This window comes from Hirsutella rhossiliensis (assembly GCF_020360975.1).
Source record: "Hirsutella rhossiliensis strain HR02 chromosome Unknown scaffold00001, whole genome shotgun sequence".
NCBI classification, from domain to species: domain Eukaryota; kingdom Fungi; phylum Ascomycota; class Sordariomycetes; order Hypocreales; family Ophiocordycipitaceae; genus Hirsutella; species Hirsutella rhossiliensis.
Genome location: NW_025408667.1, coordinates 1320843 through 1343929, shown reverse-complemented (window position 1 = coordinate 1343929; position 23087 = coordinate 1320843). Strand labels below are relative to the sequence as shown.

The 23087-nt window shown below is 57.0% G+C and overlaps 7 protein-coding genes across 7 annotated transcripts; 5 read left to right on the top strand and 2 right to left on the bottom strand.

Annotated features, from left to right (window-relative positions):
- Positions 1-3465: 3465 nt before the first annotated feature.
- On the bottom strand, positions 3466-4044 carry HRG_00175 (tc5 transposase DNA-binding domain-containing protein; the record flags this gene model as incomplete). Its single annotated transcript, XM_044858646.1, has 1 exon — positions 3466-4044. One exon carries the CDS (start codon positions 4042-4044, stop codon positions 3466-3468), a length of 579 nt encoding a protein of 192 aa, XP_044725046.1.
- A 1067-nt stretch (positions 4045-5111) lies between these two features.
- HRG_00174 (major facilitator superfamily domain-containing protein) lies at positions 5112-6866 on the top strand (the record flags this gene model as incomplete). Its single annotated transcript, XM_044858645.1, has 5 exons — positions 5112-5424; positions 5508-5602; positions 5708-5892; positions 5947-6435; positions 6491-6866. The coding sequence occupies 5 exons, from the start codon at positions 5112-5114 to the stop codon at positions 6864-6866; spliced, it is 1458 nt and encodes a 485-aa protein (XP_044725045.1).
- An 832-nt stretch (positions 6867-7698) lies between these two features.
- On the top strand, positions 7699-9568 carry HRG_00173 (FAD binding domain-containing protein; the record flags this gene model as incomplete). The annotated part of the gene is made up of 4 exons (XM_044858644.1): positions 7699-7898; positions 8005-8070; positions 8226-9359; positions 9421-9568. The coding sequence occupies 4 exons, from the start codon at positions 7699-7701 to the stop codon at positions 9566-9568; spliced, it is 1548 nt and encodes a 515-aa protein (XP_044725044.1).
- A 290-nt stretch (positions 9569-9858) lies between these two features.
- Positions 9859-11256, bottom strand: HRG_00172 (interferon-related developmental regulator (IFRD) domain-containing protein; the record flags this gene model as incomplete). The annotated part of the gene is made up of 1 exon (XM_044858643.1): positions 9859-11256. The coding sequence occupies one exon, from the start codon at positions 11254-11256 to the stop codon at positions 9859-9861; it is 1398 nt and encodes a 465-aa protein (XP_044725043.1).
- Positions 11257-13396: 2140 nt separating this feature from the next.
- On the top strand, positions 13397-15192 carry HRG_00171 (FHA domain-containing protein; the record flags this gene model as incomplete). Its single annotated transcript, XM_044858642.1, has 6 exons — positions 13397-13424; positions 13485-13702; positions 13768-13952; positions 14006-14526; positions 14576-14755; positions 14819-15192. The coding sequence occupies 6 exons, from the start codon at positions 13397-13399 to the stop codon at positions 15190-15192; spliced, it is 1506 nt and encodes a 501-aa protein (XP_044725042.1).
- A 1330-nt stretch (positions 15193-16522) lies between these two features.
- HRG_00170 (RNA recognition motif domain-containing protein) lies at positions 16523-17247 on the top strand (the record flags this gene model as incomplete). Its single annotated transcript, XM_044858641.1, has 4 exons — positions 16523-16618; positions 16678-16934; positions 16998-17137; positions 17195-17247. 4 exons carry the CDS (start codon positions 16523-16525, stop codon positions 17245-17247), a joined length of 546 nt encoding a protein of 181 aa, XP_044725041.1.
- Positions 17248-19376: 2129 nt separating this feature from the next.
- HRG_00169 (HECT-domain (ubiquitin-transferase) domain-containing protein) lies at positions 19377-22216 on the top strand (the record flags this gene model as incomplete). Its single annotated transcript, XM_044858640.1, has 10 exons — positions 19377-19408; positions 19468-19490; positions 19547-19585; positions 19646-19751; positions 19814-19950; positions 20018-20222; positions 20283-20473; positions 20555-20819; positions 20892-22052; positions 22117-22216. 10 exons carry the CDS (start codon positions 19377-19379, stop codon positions 22214-22216), a joined length of 2259 nt encoding a protein of 752 aa, XP_044725040.1.
- Positions 22217-23087: the final 871 nt, after the last annotated feature.

Sequence of the window (23087 nt, the reverse complement as noted above, 5' to 3'; positions counted from 1 at the left end):
GTGCCCGGCTTCGTCTCCGGGAGCTTGGGGCACATACATCCACACAAGCGCTTATTGCCAGGCTCGACGAGGAAGGTGCCTTCCATAAAGAGCTACTTGACGATGAGGATCGCTTCTTCTACCAGATTGTGGGCCTTGACCCTGCCTTGCGGCTTTGGGCACAACATTCACACCTCATGATGGCCGACGTAACGAACAACACGAATAGATATGGCCTCAAGCTGCTAGAGATCAATGGAATCACTGCCTTGGGCTCTATCTTCCCTGTGGCTTTCTGTTTAATCCCTTCCGAAGACACGAACGCATTTACCTGGTGTTTTATACAGCTTCGCGAGTGGTTACAGTCAAAGGCAAGGCTAAGAGGCGAGGCTGACGGCAATGCCTTTATCCCACACGTTATCATCACGGACTATGACGCTGCTGCGCGCGCTGCATTGTCGGCTACCTTCCCGGACTCGCAGCTACAGGTCTGTACGTGGCATATCATGAAGAACATCACTACAAACGCGAAGAAGCGCTGGCTTGGCGACTATGACGATGATGACCCATTTGACCCGCCGCAAGAGCCCCAAGACGATGAAGACCCGGGCGCTCTGCAGCTACCGGAGCCACTGCCGGAAAAAGAGGCCCCTGTGCCTTCACAACAGCCTTCCGGTCCGTAGTGTATGCCCCGACCGAGGACGAGTTCAACAGCCGCTGGGGCATCGTCAAAGGCGCCTTCTCAGACCAGCACATTATTCTTAGGTATGTAGAAGAGATCTGGATGCCTGTACGAACACAATGGGCGCGCGCTTGGGTCTGCCGTTACCGCAACTGGGGCCACACAACGACCTCGCCTTGTGAATCCCTTCACTCAAGCTCTCGCACCTTCCTTCGCAACGGCCAGTCGAACCTGCTTGAATTATATCATGCCTTGCAACTACAAGCCTCAACCTCACGAGAACACCATGATCGGACCGTTGAGCGCGAATCACGACGGACTCGCGACCCGTTCCGGCTACCATTATATGAGGATGCCGTCGAGAAGGCGTCATATCGGTCTCTCGAGCTTGTACAGAAACAGGCACTAGCCGCCTCGGCCGGCCTCCTCAAACCACAAGAGCGGCCACTTGGGAATGTGGGAATAGCTTCACTGCCCAATACGGGCTGCCCTGCAAGCATATTATCGCCTCGTACCTCCAGGTCCAAGGAGGGACTAGCCGCAAAGTTATAGCTACAAGACCCTTGCCCTTGAACTTGTGGGACAGCCACTGGCTTCTACGGCAGGATCTTGCCGTCACAGACCCATACAGACGAATTCGCGATCCTCGAGTCATTGCCCGGCGCCGCAGACCAGCCAGAGCCATAGCCTTTGCACCTGTGGCCACGACTGCAGCCGTTGCAACAGCCGCTGTAACTGCACCTGTGGCCTCGTCAGCAGCGGCAGCAGCAGCTACCCCACCAGCTTCGCAACAGTCACAGCCTCGCGGGCAACAGCAACAGCGGCAGCCAGTCTTGCAGACAGTGCTTTCGCGGCTTGAGGCTATTGGCAACTATCTTGGCATTGGGCCGGCTATAGCTTCGTGGTCGGTGTCAACACCACAAGCCGACATCGTGATCCGTCAAACGCCTACACAACCGACCTCATACCAGCAGCCGCAGACTTTCCGGCGCTCAGAGTCTGCCACCCAACTTATGCGGCGGCTACCTCCGCCTTCGAATATCACGAGCCGCCGCGGCCGCCGCGTCAAGGAGGTTCTCAACGGGGGCATCGCGAGCGCCTCGTCTCTTTACCCTTGGGTCCTCGACCCTCTTTCTAGCACCCTTACATCAGTGGAAGGAGGATTCATGCCGCTCCCGGCTTCGCAGATAAGTAACGCTACAGTTAGAAAGGGGGAACGCTCGCCACGGCGGAAAAGAGGCCACGCAATGCGGCAGCCGTATGAGCTTGTAATGCGGCTAGAAGATATGGAGGAAATGTGCGAATAGCTTCAAGTTCATAATGTTCAACGCAAGACTCTACAATCCGTGACTACCTTCTAATTGGTGTGTTGCACACACAAATGCATGTCTTGGCCGATTCGCGATGCTTCTACCTAATACGGTAAGGTGCACAGGGAGACTAAAAATCGGGCACAGGGAGCGGAAAGGGGGCCTATTTACTCCAAGAGACAAGTAACTCGATTAGGACTATCTATTACACGTACGGGCAGTGTGTTCAAAAGACCTGCACTTACTACACCGTGGTGGTGCACGCTGTCTTGGGACACTCAGCTCTTCTATAAGTCGTTGGTCCCGCTCCCTTCTTCCCGCCGTCGCTTGGCCCGCTCATCTTCCTTTGCTCTCTGTTTCTTGACCCGCTCCTCTTCCTTTCTCGCCGTAGCTTGAACCATTCCTCGTTCTCTTGTCGCCGTCGCTCGGCCCGCTCTTCTCCTTCTTGTCGTCGCTTGGCCCGCTCCTCGTCCTTCTCTCGCCGGCGCTTAGTCCTCTCCTCTTCTTCCACTCTCCGTCGCTTAACCCGCTCTTCTTCTTCTTCTCTCCGTTGCTTTATCCTAACCGTGCCCTCTGCAACCGATAGAGTACCGCCGTCGCCAATGTATTCACGGCGCTGTTCTTTTCTCTGCTTTCGCCGCTGGTTTTCTGACCGAAGTTGCCGGTTTTCGTCGGCAAGGAGGGCGGCGCTGTGCATGGCCATTTGACATCCTTTGATAAGCTGGTTGATAGCTTGTGAAACTGGCGAGTCTGTATTTTGTGGCCGGCGTTGAAGAAGCCTTTCGGCGTGAGTGGTAAGCTGGTTGACGTTATGCGGAGTCTTGGCTGCTTCCAGGCTCTTGTTGGGACTTGGAGTATTCTTGTCGCCGTGATCGTTACCGACTTTGTCAACCTGAACTTGTAACCGCGATAATACTCTGTTTGGGTCAAACGGAAAAAGGCCTGTTGCCATAAATCCGCTTCGGATATTCGACGGCGAAAGTGCTTGTCGGCGAGCGTCTAAGTACATGGGAAGGAAGTCCTGCTTGTCGATATGATGGATCCCAGCGAGCATTTTCTCTTGAACCTTTCGGCCGTATATGGTTTTCAACGGCGAAAAGCACCCGACATCAAGAGGCTGCAAGAGATGTGAGGAATGTGCAGGCATTTGAGTACTACGATGGAATTGGCCGTACAGTACTTGTCAAATTCCGGCGTGACGTGACTGCCGTGCCCGTCGAGAATAAGAAGTCGATGCGTACCAACCGTACGGCGCCGTGTATTCGGATCAAAGACTTTAACCAATTCAAAGCAAGGTCGTCGGAAGTCCAGCCATTCTCACTAACGGCGATATGCCAGTCATCGGGCACTCCTGATTCGTACCAGCTTGCTTGGTGTAACTTGCCCTGGAAGATAACCTTCGCCGGTAAAGCCCAACCTTGGCAGTTGATAGACTCGATCACAGTAACCCATTCTCGATTTCCAGGCTGCGTGAGTACTGCCCGACCTCGCCGGTCAGACCGGGTAAGGACTCGCCGTTGCAGCGACTCCCATTTGAAACCCCGTCTCATCAAAGTTATAGACATCCTCGTCAAGAATCCCCCATTTCTGTTTCGTCGCCGCGACTCGATCGTACCATCCTTGGATCTTTTGGGGGTCTTCGCATTTGGCTCGTTGGTAGTCGTATCGGCGAGAGTACTTTGCCTTGATTTCGCCGTGGCGGCCAACAAACTTCCGCACCCAGTTTTCCCCGACAGGATCTTTGCCTCGCTCGGAAAGCAATAAGTTGGCCATCCGACGAGTGTAAGCCACTGTCGGCGGCATCCCTCGCTCGTCCATCGACAAGATCCATTGTACCAGGGCAGTCTCTTCCGTCGCCGTCAACTTCAGGTTGTTCATCTGAGCGTCGCGTCGGCGAATGACACCGCGCAGTCGATCAGATACTGTCGATTGAGGACGTCGTATGCGGCCGCAGCCTTGCGGGTACTTTTGAATTGGCCCTGCTGATAGGCCCTGACGGCGAGCAGGACCCGTTCTTCGCGTGGAACCGATTGGTCTCCCGTTGCCGTCATAGTGCTCGGTTTGTCTTGCCATAAGTGTGGGTCGCCGCGTGGAGACTTTTTCTGACCGAGTAGGGGGTCTGACCGGGAAGGGGGTGGATTACGTTATTGGCTCCCATGAATAAGGGGGTGCTTAGTCATCGTTACCGTCTGCCATACCCCCTGTGAGGCTCCACGGCAAACGATCGTCACGAGCCATGATTCCTCCCTTGCCTCCTCTCCAAGACGCATCAAAGCCTCTTTCCCGACCAGACTCGCAAACGCCCGAGGAACCCCGTGGGAAGCCGTCCTCTATGGCGCCAAGCCATGCGCGGCGGGCAAGTCTGTGGATATGTCGGCCAGCACCCGAGCCATTCGAAGCAAATTTGCCAACGCATTCAAGGGGCCTAATGTTTATGTTGCCTGATATAGAGTTTGGCATGTGTCGTCTTTGGCATGTGTAACCGACTCTTTCCTCCTCTTCGTCCCTCCGTTGCAGCTGTCCGACTGACGGAGGGACTCGTCGTCCAAAAGCCGCCGACCGAGCTGGGCGTGTCCACCGTACACGCCGTGGATGCTTGGCCCTGATGGTAGCTGGCAGGTTCTCTGCCTCGTCGGAGAGAGGGCCTGATGGCTCGAAGCCTGAGAGATGGTAATTGCGAAATAAAAAGAACAAAGACGACGAACACATGTAGGAGCAGAATACGGGCGAGCATACTTCCACAGCTATGGCTGCACGGAGCGGTGAGAGGCACCCTCTCCTTCCCGCGCCCATTCCATCTGGATTCACAGGCCAGTGCGGCTCAACCCAGTCCAACATCCTTGCCGCCTTGGATTCAACTCGGCCCGGCAATTCACTACACTTTGACGGTAGCTTTCGCTTTGCTGCTCGGCAGTGGGGAGAGGAAGCCAAGGAACCTCCATTAACTCCTCTTTGCTTGGAGCATGGCGAGACTTCTTTCCACCGGCGCCCTCTCCACTCCATGTCCTGGAAAATAATAAACATAATTCACAGGGACATCATCGTCTGCTGCCCCCTCCTGGCATCATCATATTTACATTTATACAAACATGCCTTTCATGGGTTCGGTCCGACTTCGCGACGTGATTCATTCCCCAACCATGCCATGGAGAGTCGCCCCCGGCAACGCCTCCGTCCCGGCGATTCCCGCCATAGATGGCGCCTCCGATTTGGCCCCGGCCTCGGATGAGGTCGAGCACAAGCCCGACCCTGACTCACTCGCTTCATCCAACTCTGACAACGACACGCCCCGGACGGACAAGGATCCATGGGCCCAGGCCAGCCAGCCACTCCCCTCCTCCAGCCCTGCCACCGATCCAGACCGCGAGCTCGACCGCATCGGCATCCCCAACGGGGGACTCCGTGCTTGGCTTGTCGTCGTCGGTGCATTCATCGACTTTATGGTCGCTCTTGGTGAGCCGTCCTGCAACAGGCCGGCCTTTCTGACAATCGATCCTGGTGGAGCAGGTTCACTGACGAGGAGTCGTCACCACAAGGTCTCTTAAACTCCTTCGGTATCTTCCAGGCTCGATACGAAGCCAAATGGCCCGACCGAAGCACGGCGACGCTCACCTGGATTGGCAGTACTCAGGCAAGTGTTTCTTCTTCTTCTCTGTTCCCCCGAGCCTGAACAGCTTCCCGTATTCCTCTAGAGTGAGAAGCAGTGGATCATAGTCTAACACACGTGGCGGCAAAGCTCTTTGTTCTTTTCGCCGGCGGTTTGTTTGTTGGCCCTGCGTTTGACAAGTATGGTTCCCGCACCCTGATGCTGCTTGGCACTGGCTGCTGCCTCGCCTCCTTCCTCTGCACCAGCTGGTCCACCAATTACTGGCACTTTCTTCTGTCTCAGGGTTTTCTCTTTGGCCTTGGAAATGCTTTGCTGTGCGTATCACCGAGCCGTCCAGCGTCGCCAGTCCCTGACTTTGTGACTTGCAGGTTCTACCCTGTGACCGGCGCCGTCTCGGAATGGTTCGACAAAAGCCGTGGCCTGGCACTTGGGATTGCCGCCGCTGGATCTTCCGTTGGAGGCGTCTTCTGGCCCATTATTCTCAGCAGTCTGTTTGACACCATGTTGGAGGAAACTGTCCACCGCATCGTCGCTGTCATCTCGACGCCTCTGCTTCTCCTATCTTGCTTGCTCGTCAAGGAGCGCAAGGAAGCGGCCGGCCACGACACATCCGGCAACCAAGTCCAGCCCTCGCAAAGTAGTGCGTCTAAAGCCATATTCGAGTGGCGCTTCCTCGCCTTGAGCGTGTGCCTGATGATTCTGTACTGCGGCGTGCTGATTCCCTTCTACTATGTCCCTCTCTACGCACTGGACCACGGTGTGAACCGCTCCATGGCCAACAATCTTCTGGCAGTCACCTACGCGGGCTCCTTTTTCGGCCGCATTGGAGCTGGCTGGCTCGCGGATCGCTTGGGCAGGCAAGTGGCTATTCCTGTGCTTGGTCTTCGTCCCGGCTAATGCGTGTCAATGCAGGTTCAACATCCTCTTCCTCATGGGCACACTTATGAGCGTCGTGACCTTTTGTTGGATCTGGATGACGTCCCTTGGGGCCATGATTGCCTTTTCCGTTCTCTTTGGTCTTTTCTCGGGCGGCCTGGTGCCCCTGGGCCCAGCCTGCGTCGCACAGACGACACACGATATGGGACACATTGGCCTTCGCATCGGCGTCATGATGGTCTTCAGCTCCGCCGGTGCACTGTCTGGCGGGCCGCTCAGCGGCATCCTCAGAGATGGCCCGACCGGCTGGCTGGCCGTTCATTCCTTCTCTGCCGGGGTGGCCCTGGCGGGAGCTCTTTTGCTGCTCGGTGTGCGCATCTGGCACCGCCCGTATGCGCTGGCCAAGTTTTGATCAAGCATCTAGTCGAGGCGCTGGCCAAGGAGATTGGATAACGAGGAGCAGAGAAAGGGAGTGAGACCGAGTACATTGTGTATTCCTCGCGCCGTAGAATCAATATGCAAACGCACTGGCATACACCGCGCGGTCGTCTGCGTCGTGAGCTGAAGACTGTTGTCAGCTTCGACTGAGAAATGAATCCACAGGTATTATGGAACGCAAGCGCTTCCTTGAGAAATAGGTGAGGGCCGCACCGCTTCTTTTTCCATTGGGCATTATGTATGCCCGAGGCTGATGACCAGATTCGATGATCAACTGATTCATCGAACGAGCCAAGAGCTTCGACTAGATTGTCACGACAGAAATAGAACGGCGATACATTTCCACGCCGTCAAATATGGCCAGTCCTTGTAACAAGGCATGCATGGACTTCATGAACCTATGCTTCAGCCTCTCATTTCATTATACCAAATGTAGGCGGCCCTCCGGCGCCCATCGGGGTCCAGGCGCCCCTGTCCGCTTCTGGGCGGAGAAACCGGAGTATCTCGACAGCCAGGTGATCGATTGGTCCTTGGAGGCCATCTCTGCATGTCATATCCTGAGCGCATGGGATAGGTCGGTAATTACATGGACAGTTCAGCCCTGTCTATGATGAGGGAAGAAGGACGAACGCAGTCCTCGGTATAGACGGCTGAGAAGGACCTGGCTCTCATTTAAGGACGTCAAATGCAAGGCTTTGTCTCCAGACTCCGTTCATATTCAGTTCCCCGAACTGATCACACGACTCGGCACATTAAAGGGCCCTTGACTTGCACTTGGTTCATTGCTCCGAGGGCCTTCTGTCATCATGAGGCTCCTCCCCTTCTCGGCTTCGAGCCTCATCCTCGCCGCAGCCGTTATTGCCGCCGCCGCCGCCTCCGATCCCCCAAGTAAGAGCCAAAGCTTGGACAACTGTGTAGCAAAAGTCTTCGGCAAAGATGTCAACGCAAGGGTTGTGTCTCCCAATAACAAAACCTACACGGACGCCCGTATGGGCGAGTCGATCCAGTGAGAGCGGCCGCTTCGCCCCTTTTCTTTCATCCCGAGCCTCTTGTTAGACGAGTGAGCAAGCTGGCATCACATTTGCACTGACACGACACGGCGCCCACACCAGGTATGATCAGCTGCCCTTGCTCATCGCCTACGCCAGCGACGCCGGCCAGGTCGCGCCTCTCATCAGGTGTGCCCAAAGAGCGGGGGTCAAAGCCGTGCCTAGATCGGGGGGGCATCAGTAAGTCTTCCGAAACCACCTCTTCGGTCGGAATAGGGAGAAAGGGGTGAAACGTGGTGGGCAAGATATGAGAGCCCCCCGTGATTGACACGCAAGCCCGGCAGCTTCATGGCCTACTCGGCCCTGACGGACACGCTCGTCATCGACGTCACGCACATTGACGGCGTACACGTGTCCACCGACAAGAAGACGGCGCGCGTCGGTGCCGGCATCCGCCTGGGTGCGCTGTACACGGCACTGAGCCGGCACGGCCGCGACTGGCCCGGCGGCATCTGCCCAACCGTTGGCCTGTCCGGCTTCCTCGGCGCCGGCGGCTTCAACATGCAGATGCGCCAGCTCGGCCTAGGCGCCGACCACGTCCTCGCCGCCCGCGTCGTCCTCGCCGACGGCCGCTCCGTCGTCGACGCCTCCCCCGTCCATCACCCGGACCTCTTCTGGGCTGTCCGCGGCGGCGGCGGAGGCTCCTACGGCGTCGTCGTCGAGTGGACCCTCGCCCTGTCGCGCTTCCCACGCTCGTCCATGGTGCAGATCAAGTGGGACGAGCCCGGTTCTCGCGTTGACTTGGCCGTCCGCTTCTTCGACTGGGCGCCCCGGACGGACCCCAGGTTCATGAGCTCCATCAACGTGTACAAGAACCGCACCGAGGTGCTGGGCTGGTGTCTGGGCTGCCGCCTCGACCACGCCAGGGCCCTCGTCAACCAATCCGGCCTGCTCGCCATCGGCACGCCCGAGGTACACATTGCAGGGGGCTGCAACACCGACAACGCCCGCATGTTCGGCTACTTTACCAGCGAATGCTTCCGAGACGACGCCGAAATCGCCAAGCGCGTGCCCCTCGGCATGAACGTGGTCCAGCAGCCCTTTGCGCCCCTCGACGGCCACGCGCCCTTTACCTGGAACCAGACGCGCCAGAACCCGGGCGCGCCCCGGGCCCTGCCCTGGTCCCGCTTCCGCCGCATCAGCAAGTCCTTCTTCGTCCAAAAGGACCGCCCGCTGACCCTCCAGACCATCCGCGGCCTTGTCGACCGGCTGACGGAGCTGCCAGACGAGGCTTCCGGCTGGGGCGAGTGGCACGCGTGGAACATCACCGGCCCCCGAGATCAGGCGGCTTTCGCCTGGAGGGACAAGGCATATGCCCATCTCGAGTTCATCCTTACCGGCTCTGAGGACATGGCCAAGCAGGCGAGATACCGCCAGTGGGTGGACAAGCTCGAGCACTTCCTTCGACCGCGGGTTGGGTATTCGCTCCCGTCTTTCCGGGCCGACACAGGCAAAGACCTGATTGCTGACCATGACCAGGCCTGCCTCGTACCCGGGCTACATGGACTCCGGCATATCGACCGACCCTCTGTCATCGTATTACGGATACAATGTGCGTAGGCTGTCGAGCATAAAGCGCAAGTATGACCCCTCCAACTTCTTCGATAACCCTCTGGGCATCCGATGAGCCAGTTGGGCCGCCGTGGTAGGTCATGGTTACGCCCGGCTGGGTATCCAGAGGTTGGATGTATGCAGCTGTGCTCGCGAGTTTTTGAAAGGTCAACTTGCTGCTTTCATTCCATCGTGGCAAGATACTTGAGCATAATCGGCAGTGACCCACAATCTATATCCAATGCGAGGGAAAGAATTATTGTATCCCATGATGAAACATCTGACACTTGCTCAGTTACTGCACTCGTATTCGCAACCCTTTTCAACGCTTGCACTTTATCCGACGTCCATGTACTCTTGTATCCGTCACCTCTTGCGCGCCTTTGCCAGTGTCCTTGACCTCTTCTCAGACTCATCGACCGTGTGCACCTCGCCCCAGTCTGCGTCCTCCAGGCACTCCATGACCACGGGGTTGACAAAGACGTGATTCTCGAGGCCACCTCTGAACAAGATCTTCATCATGCTGACTCTCGAGTAGAGCGACCAGGTATCAATTCTGGCTGTGTGACTGCCGAGCCGCAACTTGCAGCGGTACCCGTACTCAGCCATTCCTCCGTCTGTTCGCAGGGAGGAAGGGACATGAGTGTCTTTCTCCGGGAGGTAGAGTGCGGTAGAATAGTACGGGCCGACGCCCCTTTCAAGCGAGGTGACGACGCTCATGAGGCTGTCCCGGAGATCTCGACGGCTCTTTCTCGACACCGACTTGGCGGTGAGCTTGGCCAGTTCGCTCAGTCGGCCCGCCAGTCGTTGTGGGTCGTAAGGTAACTGAAAGGGCTCGCCCGTTTCGGCCTCGTGGTTGCGTGACGATTCGTAGATGAGGGCGATGCAGTGGCCGGCGTTTGACTGTATCTCGATGTCGGAGCTGTCCAGTTGGTCCACGAATGCATCCATGGCAATGTCGGCATAGTCGGAATAATCGTCCACATGGCTGGCTACAAAGGCCCAGCCTCGCAGCGCTGCAGAAACGACTACGGCATTGTCAAGCGACTCAATGCTTTCGCCGTCGGTTTGGACAATGTCCACTAAGAACTCCATGAGCTCCAGGGCCGCCTCTTCTAGGCCTCCGCCGTACAAGACAGTCATGCACAGAGCATATATCGCGAGCACCTTGCACTCCTCATCGTCCTCGTCGGCCAATATCTGCCTGAGGACCTTGTTGCCGGTTTCAAAGACATCCACGTCTTCCACGGTGCCCACCGTCAGGCAGTAGGCGCGCAAGCTCAGCAAACGCTCTCGGGCCGTCGCGCCGCGGTTTGCATTCTTGAGAAGAATCTCGGCCAAGGCGGCTGCTGCATCGTCCAGCCACTGGTGCGTCTCGACGTTGTACCGGTTGCGCATGACCGTGATGTAGACTTGCAAGTACTGCTCGCGGACCTCGCTGTTGTTGTGCTTGCGGTCCTGGAGACCGTCCATGAGCGCCTGGACATCAAAGGAGGATCCAGCATCCTCGGGCGTGTCGGGTCCGGAGCCGCCCGAATGGACGCTTGACGTCATATCGTCGAGGTCGAAGTCTCCATCCTCATCGTTGTCGCTCACGTCTGAAGTCACGCGACTGTGGTTGGCGGAATGGGACGGCGACGTCAGGAGGGAGGCCATGGGCGAGGAGCCCTGAGGTGTCATAGTGCCCGATGCACGGCCTGATTTCTGCGCCTTTTTCGACACCGTCTTGCCGCCCTTGAGGGCCTTGACCCTTGCGTGGTTCATGGCGAATGGGCGGAGGTTTGGGGAGCGGTCTGGAGCAAGAATGTGCCGAGTAGAGGCCTCGGAGGCGCCGCACAGCTGTTTGTCGGGCGGCCAGACAGAGACGTCTTGTAATCGATTCAGGGTATGCTGCTGTGTGCCGTGTCACGCCGGTTTTCTGAGCCTGCCACGTCGGAGCTTGATGCCGTGTGCCTTGGTGACAGTGTCGAAAAAGCTAATGCTGTGCATACCAAGCTCCATGGAGGGAAAGAGGCAGAGACAAAGGCAGGCGAGTAGAGGAGGAAGAGCTGGGGGATCTCGAGGCGGGATACTGGCAAGGAGGGAGCTTAGGGTTGTGGGGAGACAGAGAGATGTCATAGGACGAGGCAGGGACAAAGAATGGAAGAATTCGGGAAAGGAATCAATGGCATCAGCTTGGCCTTGGGCGTGACCAACTGTAGCGAGGCTAGTGGCTGGTCAAGTGGCGGCGAGAAACACTGGCCCCCGCCGTTGCGGGACACATGCATGTACCGCATGTACAGCTACCCGATGAGCCCTGTGTTCCCATGTATGGCTACCTGACCCCTAATCTTGACCTCGACAGCTGCGGAACACGTCTTGGTCTGCGACGATGCAGGGTCAACGTGTCTCGCTGTCCAAGGTGGCTAGATGCTTGAGTATCCGGTGCCTTGTTGACAAAAATGGCCGCCACTCAACGCTCCAGGTTGAGAAGCCCGCGTCACGCGTACAGTGGTTGGGCGGTCATGACGCGTACCAGGCACAAAGCGGGTACTCGTGCCGACTAGCGCGATACCTTTTTCGGGTACGTACTTACCAGTGGAGGGAGGGGCCACTTTTCAGTTGGAGGGGAGCATGAGCAGTGTCCCGGGTTGCCTCGCGGAGCGTGCACTGATCTTAGAATAGACATCTCAGCCAGCCTCGACGACGGCCCGGCTGTTTCCCAAGAGTGCAGTTGCAGTTCGTGCACACAACACGAGGCTATGCGCTGCCGGCCTTTGACCGGTGGCTTATGCCACGTATCTACTCCGTACATGGCGAGGTCTTTTTGCCGGCAATTTTGCATTGCCGCATCCTGCATGTCGGTTAGGAGAACTGTACATATATGTAGAGAGTTGGGTATCACATTTGTTGGAATCGCCATTTTCTCCCTCGCGTGTGTCGTGCCCGAATATCAGGAGTGCAGGGCAAACCCTCGGTCCCGGGTACACGCCCGTGAAATAGCACAGCCACGCCAAAAACCAGCAGCCATAACACCCTCAACCGAGAGCCAGCAGCTCAGTTGTAACATGCTACTTTGAGGCTTTAATGCGATGACCTATTGGCCGAGTCCAGCAAAAATTGTATGATTTGCGCCCAGGGATAGCCACGACTTGTTCAGGACATAACCCTGCTTGCGGTCGCGATAGCCTGTCCACGGCACTTGACATGTGTCAAGAAGAGAGTAAAGACGAGTATTTATGGGTGTACGGGAGTGAAGCGTGGCGGCAGTCAGGCTATTAGGTAGACCAAAGGGAGGCGTCGCCGGCTGTCCAGACAATTCTTCCTTGGGGGGGCGCTTTGCATGAAGGCCCTACCTCCAACTCTGCTCTGAACATGGTGCCTACGTCTTCGTGTCACGACGCCTCGGATGGCGTCCCAATACGGGTTTCTCCACCTGGCCTGCATCTCCGAGCACGAGGCGGCTTGGTGAATGGGATTGGCGGCTTTCCATGATGCGCTGATGTGCGAAATACGCCTGGCAAGAGTCAAAGCACCTTGCACCTGTTGGAGTCGGTCCTTGCACGTGACCCCACTCCACCCAAGGCGTCGATAAACCCCAGTCTGCAGGCTTATCGCCCCCACCTGCCTGCAGCCGCCGAGCGCCTTGGCGGCCTTGCCTTCAACTCTACCCCACCTTCCCTACTTCGTAAACCCCCTTCCCCTCCAGTCCGCGGGCCTCTCTCCATCCCTTCTCCCCTTCCAAGTGACAGCCCGTTTTCGGAATCATCCTCCTTTCTCGCTCTCGGGTGCTTCTCTAGAGTGCTTCTTTGCGCGGCAGACTGCCGCGAGGTGCACCGTCGCTCCTCGCCCATCGCAACGTGACCCATCAGGTCACCGAACGGTCAACACCACTCGTCGTCATCAACCACATCTACGCTTCAAGATGGCCGTCTCCCAGTTCAGTGACGAAGGTGAGCTCGAAATTCGGCCCACGCATCACTTCGGGCAATATACTGATGCTTTCTGTCCAGTTCAGATAGTTCTGAAGGCAATCGACCCGCCGGATCCGCTTTGTATTCCCCCCTTGAGCGATCGTTACCTGCTTCTTACCAAGGAGAAGCCGACCCTTCCTATCGGAAGGACGAGCAAGAGGGACTCGAGGCTAGAGGCAGCTCGCAACAACGCCTGGATTGATTCAGCCGTCATGTCACGAGCCCACGCCCTCCTCAAGTTCGATGTCGATCAAAGGGTAAGTCGTTTCCCGCAAACCCCTTTCCGATACTAGGGCAGGCCAGCACTAACTCGGTCAAACAGAAAGTGTTCGTCAAGGACGTTGGATCTCTGCATGGAACCTTTTGCAACGGCGTCCGTCTTGCCAAGAATCAACTGCAGGCTCTCGAACAGGGCGACACACTCAGATTCGGCGTCGCCGTCGAGAGGAGCATGCAGGCATTCCCGCCGTGCACCATGCGAGTCCTCATCATTCATGGGACTGAAACGTATTGTCCCTGGTCTTACCTAATCGTCTGCAAAGTCGTTAACACTCTAATAGGCGACCAGAAAGCAAGCCCGTGGTCTTCCGGGTTCCCGACGACACCGACATCGAAGACATTGCCAGCGATGATGATTTCAGCATCCGGACTAGTACCAGGTTCTTACGCGAGAACGGTTTCTACCCAGCGCAGTCGGCAGAGACCAAGGCTGTGGCGATTGACCTCACTTCCGAAGAGGAGGACAATGAGTTCAATTTCAACGACCTTCAGGTTATTGAGGGTCAGCGGGTCGAGCCCGAAGAATGGGAGAGCTGCAGCTCTGTCGTATCGCCTGCTACATCCTCGGTTCCAGACCCTCGTGCATTGAATTCAATTATGACCACACCGGCTGCAGCACCCGGAGAAGGGCCGGTTCCCGTCCTCGACGGTGGCGAGGAAGTCGACGGTGACAGGGAAGCCGACGGAGACGGGAAAGCCGACCGGGACGAGGAAGCCGACCGAGACGGGGAAGTCGATGGTGACGGTGAAGTCGATGGTGACGAGTCGGTTGATTTGGACGGGCCGCTTTGCTTTGACCTAGGTAAGCCGGCTACAAGCCATCCAAGACGCACACGCTAACGAACACACAGCCGCTGCAAATCTGCCAGCTGGTCTGCCCAGCCTTATTGACGACTGCGATGACGTCGGCTTGGAACGACCAAAGGCTGTAGCCGTGGAAGAGGTGGTCGTGGCCAGAGACTCGGTGCCACCCACGCAAAACTGGTTTGATCCTGACAGCACCATGATGTTCAGTTCGCCTGCAGCGCAATGTACACGAGGGCTGGAGATGCAGTCGCCACGACCTTCGTCGCCTGTACTTGACGAAACCTCAGCATACCAGTTTGAGCTGAGCAAGAAGGCTGCGGCGGCGAATGCAGCGGTCTCTAAACAGACGCGCATCGAAGCCTGCACCTGTGCCAGACCATCAGGCGATCAATCTTCGCATAAGAGAAAGGCGGAAGACATTTCGGAATTGACACCGGAAGAGGAGACAATTGGAACCGAACAATCCAAAGAGCCAGCTTGCACTCCACCCAACCCAGTCATCTGTTCGGCCCATGCGAGCTCGTGGAAAGCCCTTGTGAACGAGGCTGAGGGCTCACGCGCAACCAAGCGCCTCCGCAGAGCTGCAGAAGTCTTCGGGTATGCGGCTCTAGGAGGCGTTGCAGTCATGTCTGCCTTGATCGCTACCGCACCAGCCCTCTGATGAGCGCCCGCGGCAGCTGACATGGGCCCACTACGCTGCAGGATGGCACTTGAGATGGGGTGGAATGTGAGGCGGCCTGCCATTTCCCTTGTAGGCAATCAGCCTCCACGCTTGGTCTCGGTTGGGGCTTCTGGCGTTAGGTATTTCGGATACAAGCGGAAGCGGCAAGATTGGACCAAATCCACACGGAGGTTAGGCTTTTGTTTCCTCCCTGCATAGTTGCAAGGTCACATGCAGGGCCGTTGACCGGTTCACTCGATCGAAGGGTAGCTTTTGTGAATGAAAGGAAGGAGGCGTCCTTACACGATTTAAATTCCGTAAATTCTTCCTAAAACAGGGCTTGGTCCTGGCTGTCGGATGTGACGGGTTCACGACATGCATCTCCTGAGGTGACGATTCTCGTCGTGGCTGAGAAAAACGGCCGAGGTTAAATCGCAGCGACGAAGAGCGGGCGAGGGTCGGGCGCCGTGCCGCTGGAGTGGCAAGTCTTGTGGTGAAGGATCGGTGGCCTGGAGTCCACATGTGTGCACGTATGGTGCAGTTCATCATGTCACAGAGCTTGCATGATAATTGTTGGCTGGTTTGCTCGGTACAACAGCACGCATATTGAGAGGCAGTTGTCGGCCTGGGTCTAGAAAAGTCTAATAAAACCCAAGCTTGCGCTACCAAGCAAACTGGACGAGAGTCGAGGTCAAAAACCTTGTGTGATGATTAAAGGCCTCGTTGCTTCGGGATGGAGTATGGTCAGGCTGCGGCGACGGCTCGAGAGCTGAAACCCACCAATGCTAGATGGTGTATGCCACGAGCGCATTGACGAAAATGGCGGTTGGTCGGCTATTGCTTCATACAGCTGGCAAGAGGATGCGATGAAAATATGAAAGGAGATAAGAGGCAGTCCTTGACAAAGGACAGGGGGGGGCTTGTTGCCTGGCTGTCGTCGGGGAAACTTCGGCTTCACGTCCTGCTTGCTGGCTTTGTGCGGCTCTTGCTCAACCATTCCCATCCATCCATCCTTTCAACCTCTGGCCGGCACCCGCGTCCCTCTTCTTAAACGGCACTTTCTGCCGCTGAGCTCATGAGCCATCGCATTCATTAGCTGCGCCAGCTAGCAATAATCCTAGGCTGTGAGTCTTTTTCTCGTCGCGCTCCCGGCCTTTGCACACGCCATTCGTTGCGCGACTTGGTGCCAACCCAAAATCTTGTTGCGCCCAGCTGCTGCTTCTCGTGCCAGCTCCGACGCAGCTGAACGAGCCAACTGGACGGCTGCTAACTCGCTGCCGCCCTAGATTCTGGAAAGCACTCGTGCGGCTCATTGCCAACGGAAACAAAGATGGACACCATGCCGGCCGTCGTCGCGAAGCCCGAGGACAAACCCGTCGCGGCAGGCGAGCGAGAGCAGGACCACGACATCGCGGCCAGCGAGGAGGTGCGTTGGGCGCTTAAAGAGGCGGGACGACACAAGGAAAACTGACCCGGCGCCGTTAGGAAGAGATCACGGCCATGAAGCGCCGTGTGGCGGAGATGGAAGAGGAGGCCAAGAAGCTCCGTGAGATGCAGGCCACCCTGGAACAGCAGTCGGCCGACCTCGCCGACGACAAAGAGTCTGTTGACGCGCGCAGCATCTTTGTCGGCAACGTCGACTACTCGGCCTCGCCCGAGGAGATCCTGGCGCACTTTCAAAGCTGCGGCTCCATCAACCGCGTCACCATACTCTTGGACAAGTTCACTGGACAGCCCAAAGGGTGAGACCTGACCCCCAGACGACGTGGACGAGGGGCCTCTTTTGCTGACGAACACGGCATTAGCTACGCCTACGTGGAATTTAAGGAACCCAGCTTGGTGCCGCAGGCGCTGGTGCTCAACGAAAGTGTCTTCAAGGGGCGCAACATCAAGGTGACGCCGAAGCGAACAAATGTCCCCGGGATGAGCCGCGGGCGCGGGCGCGGTGGGTTCCGCGGCGGCAGAGGATTCTACGGGCGAGGTGGAGGCTTTCCCCCCCGAGGAGGCTATCGCGGCGGCTACCGGGGCCGTGCTCGTGGTCACGCACCTTACTAGGACCAAGGACGTGTATCTTCAAGCATGGAAGCGAACGGTGGCTTTGGGCCGCCGACTGATTCCTCGGACAGCCCCATGGCACTTGACGACGCGGGTTTTGTCGGCTGATGATTTGTTGGCCAACTACTATCGAGTTTGCAAGGGCAAGGAGGACAAAGGGCATGGATGTCACGGAAGCCGGAGCGGGACGTGGTCTACTTTGTTAGATACGTCTCTCAATGTTTCCTGGGTAACTGAGGCGGCCCGCGAGGTGGGGGAAGGGAAGAGACTGGAAGGAGCCGCGATTTTGTCAAGAATACCACTGCGCACAGGGAGAGGCACACGTCGGAGTTCAGGTCTGATATTGAGATTCCAGATGGCAGCTAGGGCTTGGCCGGTTAGATGAAAGAATTCGACCTGGCCCCGCGATGAATGAATGAAGGGTCGCTCTCCAAGACGTGACCGAGTGGCGGAGCCATAGGCGTACTTTTCATGAGTCTCCAGTGTGGCTTGCCTCACTGGTGGAAAGAGTATTCTGTGGTGATGCTGTAGGTGGCGGCGGCGCAGAAAGGCCTGAGCGAGTTACAGCACCGGGGATCGCCTGAGAGCTAAGGGGTTAGGAACGACGGAGGATACCTAGACGACGCCACGAGGTAAGGAAGTGAAGTATTTGGTGACCTTGGTGTCAGCGATAAGCATGGCACGTCGCTGCGGCGACCATTCGAGTTCACGACACGACGCGGCGTGGCTTAGCCCCCTACAGGCGCTGCCCGCTGTCGTGGAACCCGGCCAGGGTGGATGGATGATGATGTCAATCTGGTGTTTATTACTACTCAAAGCATGAACAAACTTCAACAAGTAAAGAGGCAGATTGCCTGCAGCTGACCACGGACAGTGTCTGGACCAATTCATGCTAAATTGGTCCTGGTGGTCTGGTGAATTACCCTGTGAAACATGCTTACGCTTCACGCCGCGGTGTCGGGGATGCTTGGACCTCGAGGCGCGATTGGGGTAGCGGTCACTGTGACTGGCAAACGAGCTGGCGTCCGTTTATAGATGCGTGCTGTAGGGAAGGAACCTTGTGTCTCGGATGCCTAACATGATGCGTGAGCGGCCGTCCACCACCAGGATTGGCAACAGCCGACTGGCCACGTCTGTTTTGTTGCATGCTGCTGCATGCATGCACACGCGCTTTGAAGAAGGAGAGCAAACACACGAGGTATGTACAGTACAGACATGCGATGCCATGAAGGTTATGTTAGGTACCTAAGGTAGGTACCTAGGCAAAGTGTATCTACCTATAGTTGCCATGCGTGATAAGCAGAGCCATGTACATATCAAGTCTTGTGTACGCATGATTGCTGCACAGCAGCACGGCGTTTGAGGACAAGCAATGTCAAACCAAGCCCAGCAAGGGGGTAGTTAAGCAGAGCCTGCAACGGCGCAACAGGAGCTTATCAATCTTTGTCAGCCTACGGATAGTACCGATCCATTGCAGGCCGAGGAGGTACGTATAGTACTAAGGTAGGTAGCTAGATAACTTGCTACCTGCAACGCACACAATAATTCGAGCGTCTCTAAATGTAGACGGCCAGATGTGAAAAAACTTGGACCGAGGCTGATGCATTGCCATCCCAGAATCTCACTGCCACTTGACTTATTCGGCGCTTAGAAATCCAAACATGTGCGTCAACCACAGGCAGGCTCCGCCACACTGTACGGTGCCCGGAGGCAGTCATTGTTGTAGTGAGTATAGTGGCACAAAAGTACAGAGTACAAGGCCCTGTCCGGCGCAGGCTCAGGGGCCCCCGCCGCCCCTCGTCACGTGCCCGCCATCAACAGACGCTTTCCTGCCGTTCTCGTTTCGCACCTTGCTCAGAGAGGGAGCGGGGAGTCTTGCGCTTCCACACAGCCTCACCATCCATCTCCCTCTCTCCCCAGCTTACCAACCCGTGCTTGCAAAGCCCTCCAGACCTCACTACTCCTGTCACCGGCACCGTCGCCCTCAACCCACCCAGACTCTCGTCTCTCATCGAGCCTCGTGCCCGGCCTCTTCGGCGGCCACTCCAAGCATTGCTCGAGTCAATTCTCCCAGAGGCAGACGGTGGTGCTGCAGTGCCTCCCTGCTTGCTTGCTCAACAGGCGACGACATGAGCGGCCGCACCGAGACTGGGCCTCCCAAGTGAGTCTCATCATCTCGACACTCGCTGCCACGCCTGGGATTCTGACCATTCGCTCCAGCAAGCCCAACCTCCGCGTTACCAGTGCGTACTCCCTCGCCATTGCTCGCGACCCCGACTCGTATCTAACATCGCCCCAGTCATCGCCGCCGATGGTCTCTACAAGAGAGATGTCTTCCGTACGTGTCCTCCTCTTCCGCCAACCCGCGCCGTCGCCACGTTGCTGACGAGCTAGCCAGGCCTGCCCGATCCCTTCGCCGTCGCGACCATCAATGGCGAGCAGACCAAGACGACAACTGTTAGCAAACGGACGCTGAATCCATACTGGAACGAAAACTTCGACTTGTAGGCCAAGCCCCCCCGAGTTTTGGCATCCGCACCTGGCCCCCAAGCTCACAGTGTCACAGTCGGGTCAATGAAGACAGCATTTTGGCAGTTCAAGTCTTCGACCAAAAGAAGTTCAAGAAGAAGGACCAGGGTTTCTTGGGCGTCATCAATGTTCGAGTTGGAGACGTCATGCACACCCTCGGCCTTGATGCCGATGGTAAGGAACCCCGCCTCTTGCCATTGATCCGACGACGCCTCGTGCTAATTCCAGAGCCGAAACACAGACCAGATGCTCACGCGCGATCTCAAGAAGTCGACCGATAACCTTGTCGTCCATGGAAAGCTCATCATTAACCTGTCGTGCAATCTCTCTACCCCAGCACGCGGGGGCCAGCCATCTAGCGGTCGGCCGGCTGTCAACGCTCCTGGCGCTACAAGCATGCCCTCACTCGCGGCACCGGCGGCCGACAACCGTCCTGGGTCGTCCACGTCCGGACCCAACGGTGCGGCCAACGGGGCCCAAGTCACCCTGCCACACCATCCCGCCAGTGCCGGCTCCACGCCTAACCCTTCGGCGTCCAACGCCGGTCAGTCGCGGCCCATCAGCCAGCTTAGCCCCTTTGAGGACAACCAAGGCCGCCTGCCAGCTGGCTGGGAGCGTCGTGAAGACAACCTCGGAAGGACATACTACGTTGATCATAACACCCGCACCACCAGCTGGAATCGGCCAACAGCCAACGGTGCGGCCGAGTCTCGGAGCGACAGAGAAGCTGCGACGCAGGTCGAGCGCCAGCGACACCAGAATCGTACACTACCCGAAGACCGGACCGGCACCAGTTCGCCGACTCTACAGCAGCAGGGACAGCCGCCGGCGGGTGGAGGCAGTCCCACCGCCGGCAACGCTAGCGCCGGCAATGCCAACAGCAATTCCACGATGATGCATACCGGCGCAACCAGCCCTGGCACCGGCGAGCTTCCTCCCGGTTGGGAACAGCGATGGACCCCGGAAGGGAGGCCCTACTTTGTCGATCACAACACTCGAACCACTACCTGGGTCGACCCCCGCCGCCAGCAATACATCCGCATGTATGGCGGCCAGAACAACGCCAACGGGCAGATTCAGCAGCAGCCAGTGTCACAGCTTGGCCCCCTCCCCAGCGGCTGGGAAATGCGCCTGACAAACACGGCTCGGGTCTACTTTGTGGACCACAACACAAAGACCACCACATGGGACGACCCACGCCTGCCGTCCTCCTTGGACCAGAATGTCCCTCAGTACAAGCGAGACTTTAGGCGCAAACTCATATATTTCCGATCCCAGCCGGCGATGCGCATCCTGAGTGGGCAGTGTCACATCAAGGTCAGGCGATCGCACATATTCGAGGATTCCTTTGCCGAAATCACCCGCCAGTCCCCCATGGACTTGAAGAAGCGCCTGATGATAAAGTTTGATGGCGAGGACGGTTTGGACTACGGCGGTCTATCCCGAGAGTTCTTCTTCCTCCTCTCCCACGAGATGTTCAACCCATTTTACTGCCTGTTCGAGTATTCTGCCCACGACAACTACACGCTTCAGATCAACCCTCATTCTGGCATCAACCCGGAGCATCTGAATTACTTCAAGTTTATCGGACGCGTCGTTGGCTTGGCCATATTTCATCGGCGCTTCCTCGATGCCTTCTTCATCGGAGCCCTATACAAGATGGTGTTGGGTAAATCCGTGGCCCTGGCTGACATGGAGGGAGTCGACGCCGACTTCCACCGCTCGCTTCAGTGGATGCTCGACAACGACATTTCGGGTGGGATTTTGGAACAGACCTTCTCCACCGAGGACGAGCGGTTCGGAGTCATGACAACAGAAGACCTCATCCCCAACGGTCGAAATATCGATGTGACCAACGAAAACAAGAAGGAATACGTCGATCTCATGGTCAAGTGGCGCATCGAGAAGCGTATTGCGGAGCAGTTCCAAGCCTTCAAGGAGGGCTTCCACGAGCTTATTCCTCAGGACCTCATCAATGTCTTTGATGAGCGGGAGCTTGAGCTGCTCATTGGAGGCATTGCGGAAATTGATGTGGATGATTGGAAGAAGCATACCGACTATCGTGGGTATACCGAGTCGGACGAAGTCATCCAAAACTTCTGGCAGACGGTCCGCTCATGGGACGGAGAGCAAAAGTCGCGACTGCTGCAGTTCACAACGGGAACATCACGAATCCCGGTGAATGGTTTCAAGGATCTGCAGGGCAGCGACGGGCCGAGGCGGTTCACCATTGAAAAGGCCGGCGAGATCACCAACTTGCCAAAGGCTCACACATGGTAAGTGACGGCGAATTGGTTGTCCCCTGAGGGGATAGCGCGTTGCTAACGCGTTGCTTCATAGTTTCAACCGCATCGATCTGCCCTCATACAAGAACATGGAGACTCTGCAACAGAAGCTCACGATAGCCGTGGAAGAGACCATGGGTTTCGGGCAGGAGTAGACGACGCAGATGTGTTCTCGGCCCTGGAAAGCTGTACGATGCTTTGAAATGTTGCTACCAGCTCCCCCCTAATCCTTTTCTGTGAAGCACCCCGTCCTCGATCGCAAACACCTACACACCTCAATGTTCTCGCAGGGCTGCTTCGGCCCCCCTTTCCACCTTGATCGCCGCCGCCGCTTCTCAAAAAAATGCTTCTCACATGCTGTCGCTCGCACACTTTCGTTTGGGTATATTTCGTTTGGCTGCAAGAGCTGAGGGCCGATGGTTGTTTGGCGCTGGCGGAACTGTTTTTATCATCAATACGAAGCAGCAGCAGCAACTACATACTTTTTTACCAATGGGGAAGAGAATAGGGTGCATGCAGCCCAAGGCTTGGCCGCGCACTCGGCCTCATCCAACAAGGGCAGACTGTTTGGCACGAGAGTCGGCGTTGTGCTGCTATGAAAACATCATAGTTGATTCAATGGAGAGCGTCTTTGAGTCTAGCATGTGACTTTGGCTGCGCGGTCCGAGATTGTGGTGCTCGCATGACGTTGTACTGGAAGGGCTGTGGGAATGCTCGATGACATCGTGGCAGTATGTAGGTAGGCAGGCGAACCTCACTTGGCAGCGCCTCTTATGAATTCATGTATCCGATTCGAGCTGATCTCGCAGGTCCCGCTTGCCCGAGCGAGACCATGGCTGGGCGTCTTGCCTCGGGTGCTTGCTCTTTGCATCTCTACACTCTGGATCGCCACAGCGAGTCCCCATGTCGTAGTCACTGGATTGGCAGCCTGTGACAAGCACCACGGCGGATTTGCGAGCTTTGCGAAGAGCATGGGGGGGGGCGTGCTGCTGTGCTACGCATTCTCGTTTCGTCTCGCCTCCGATT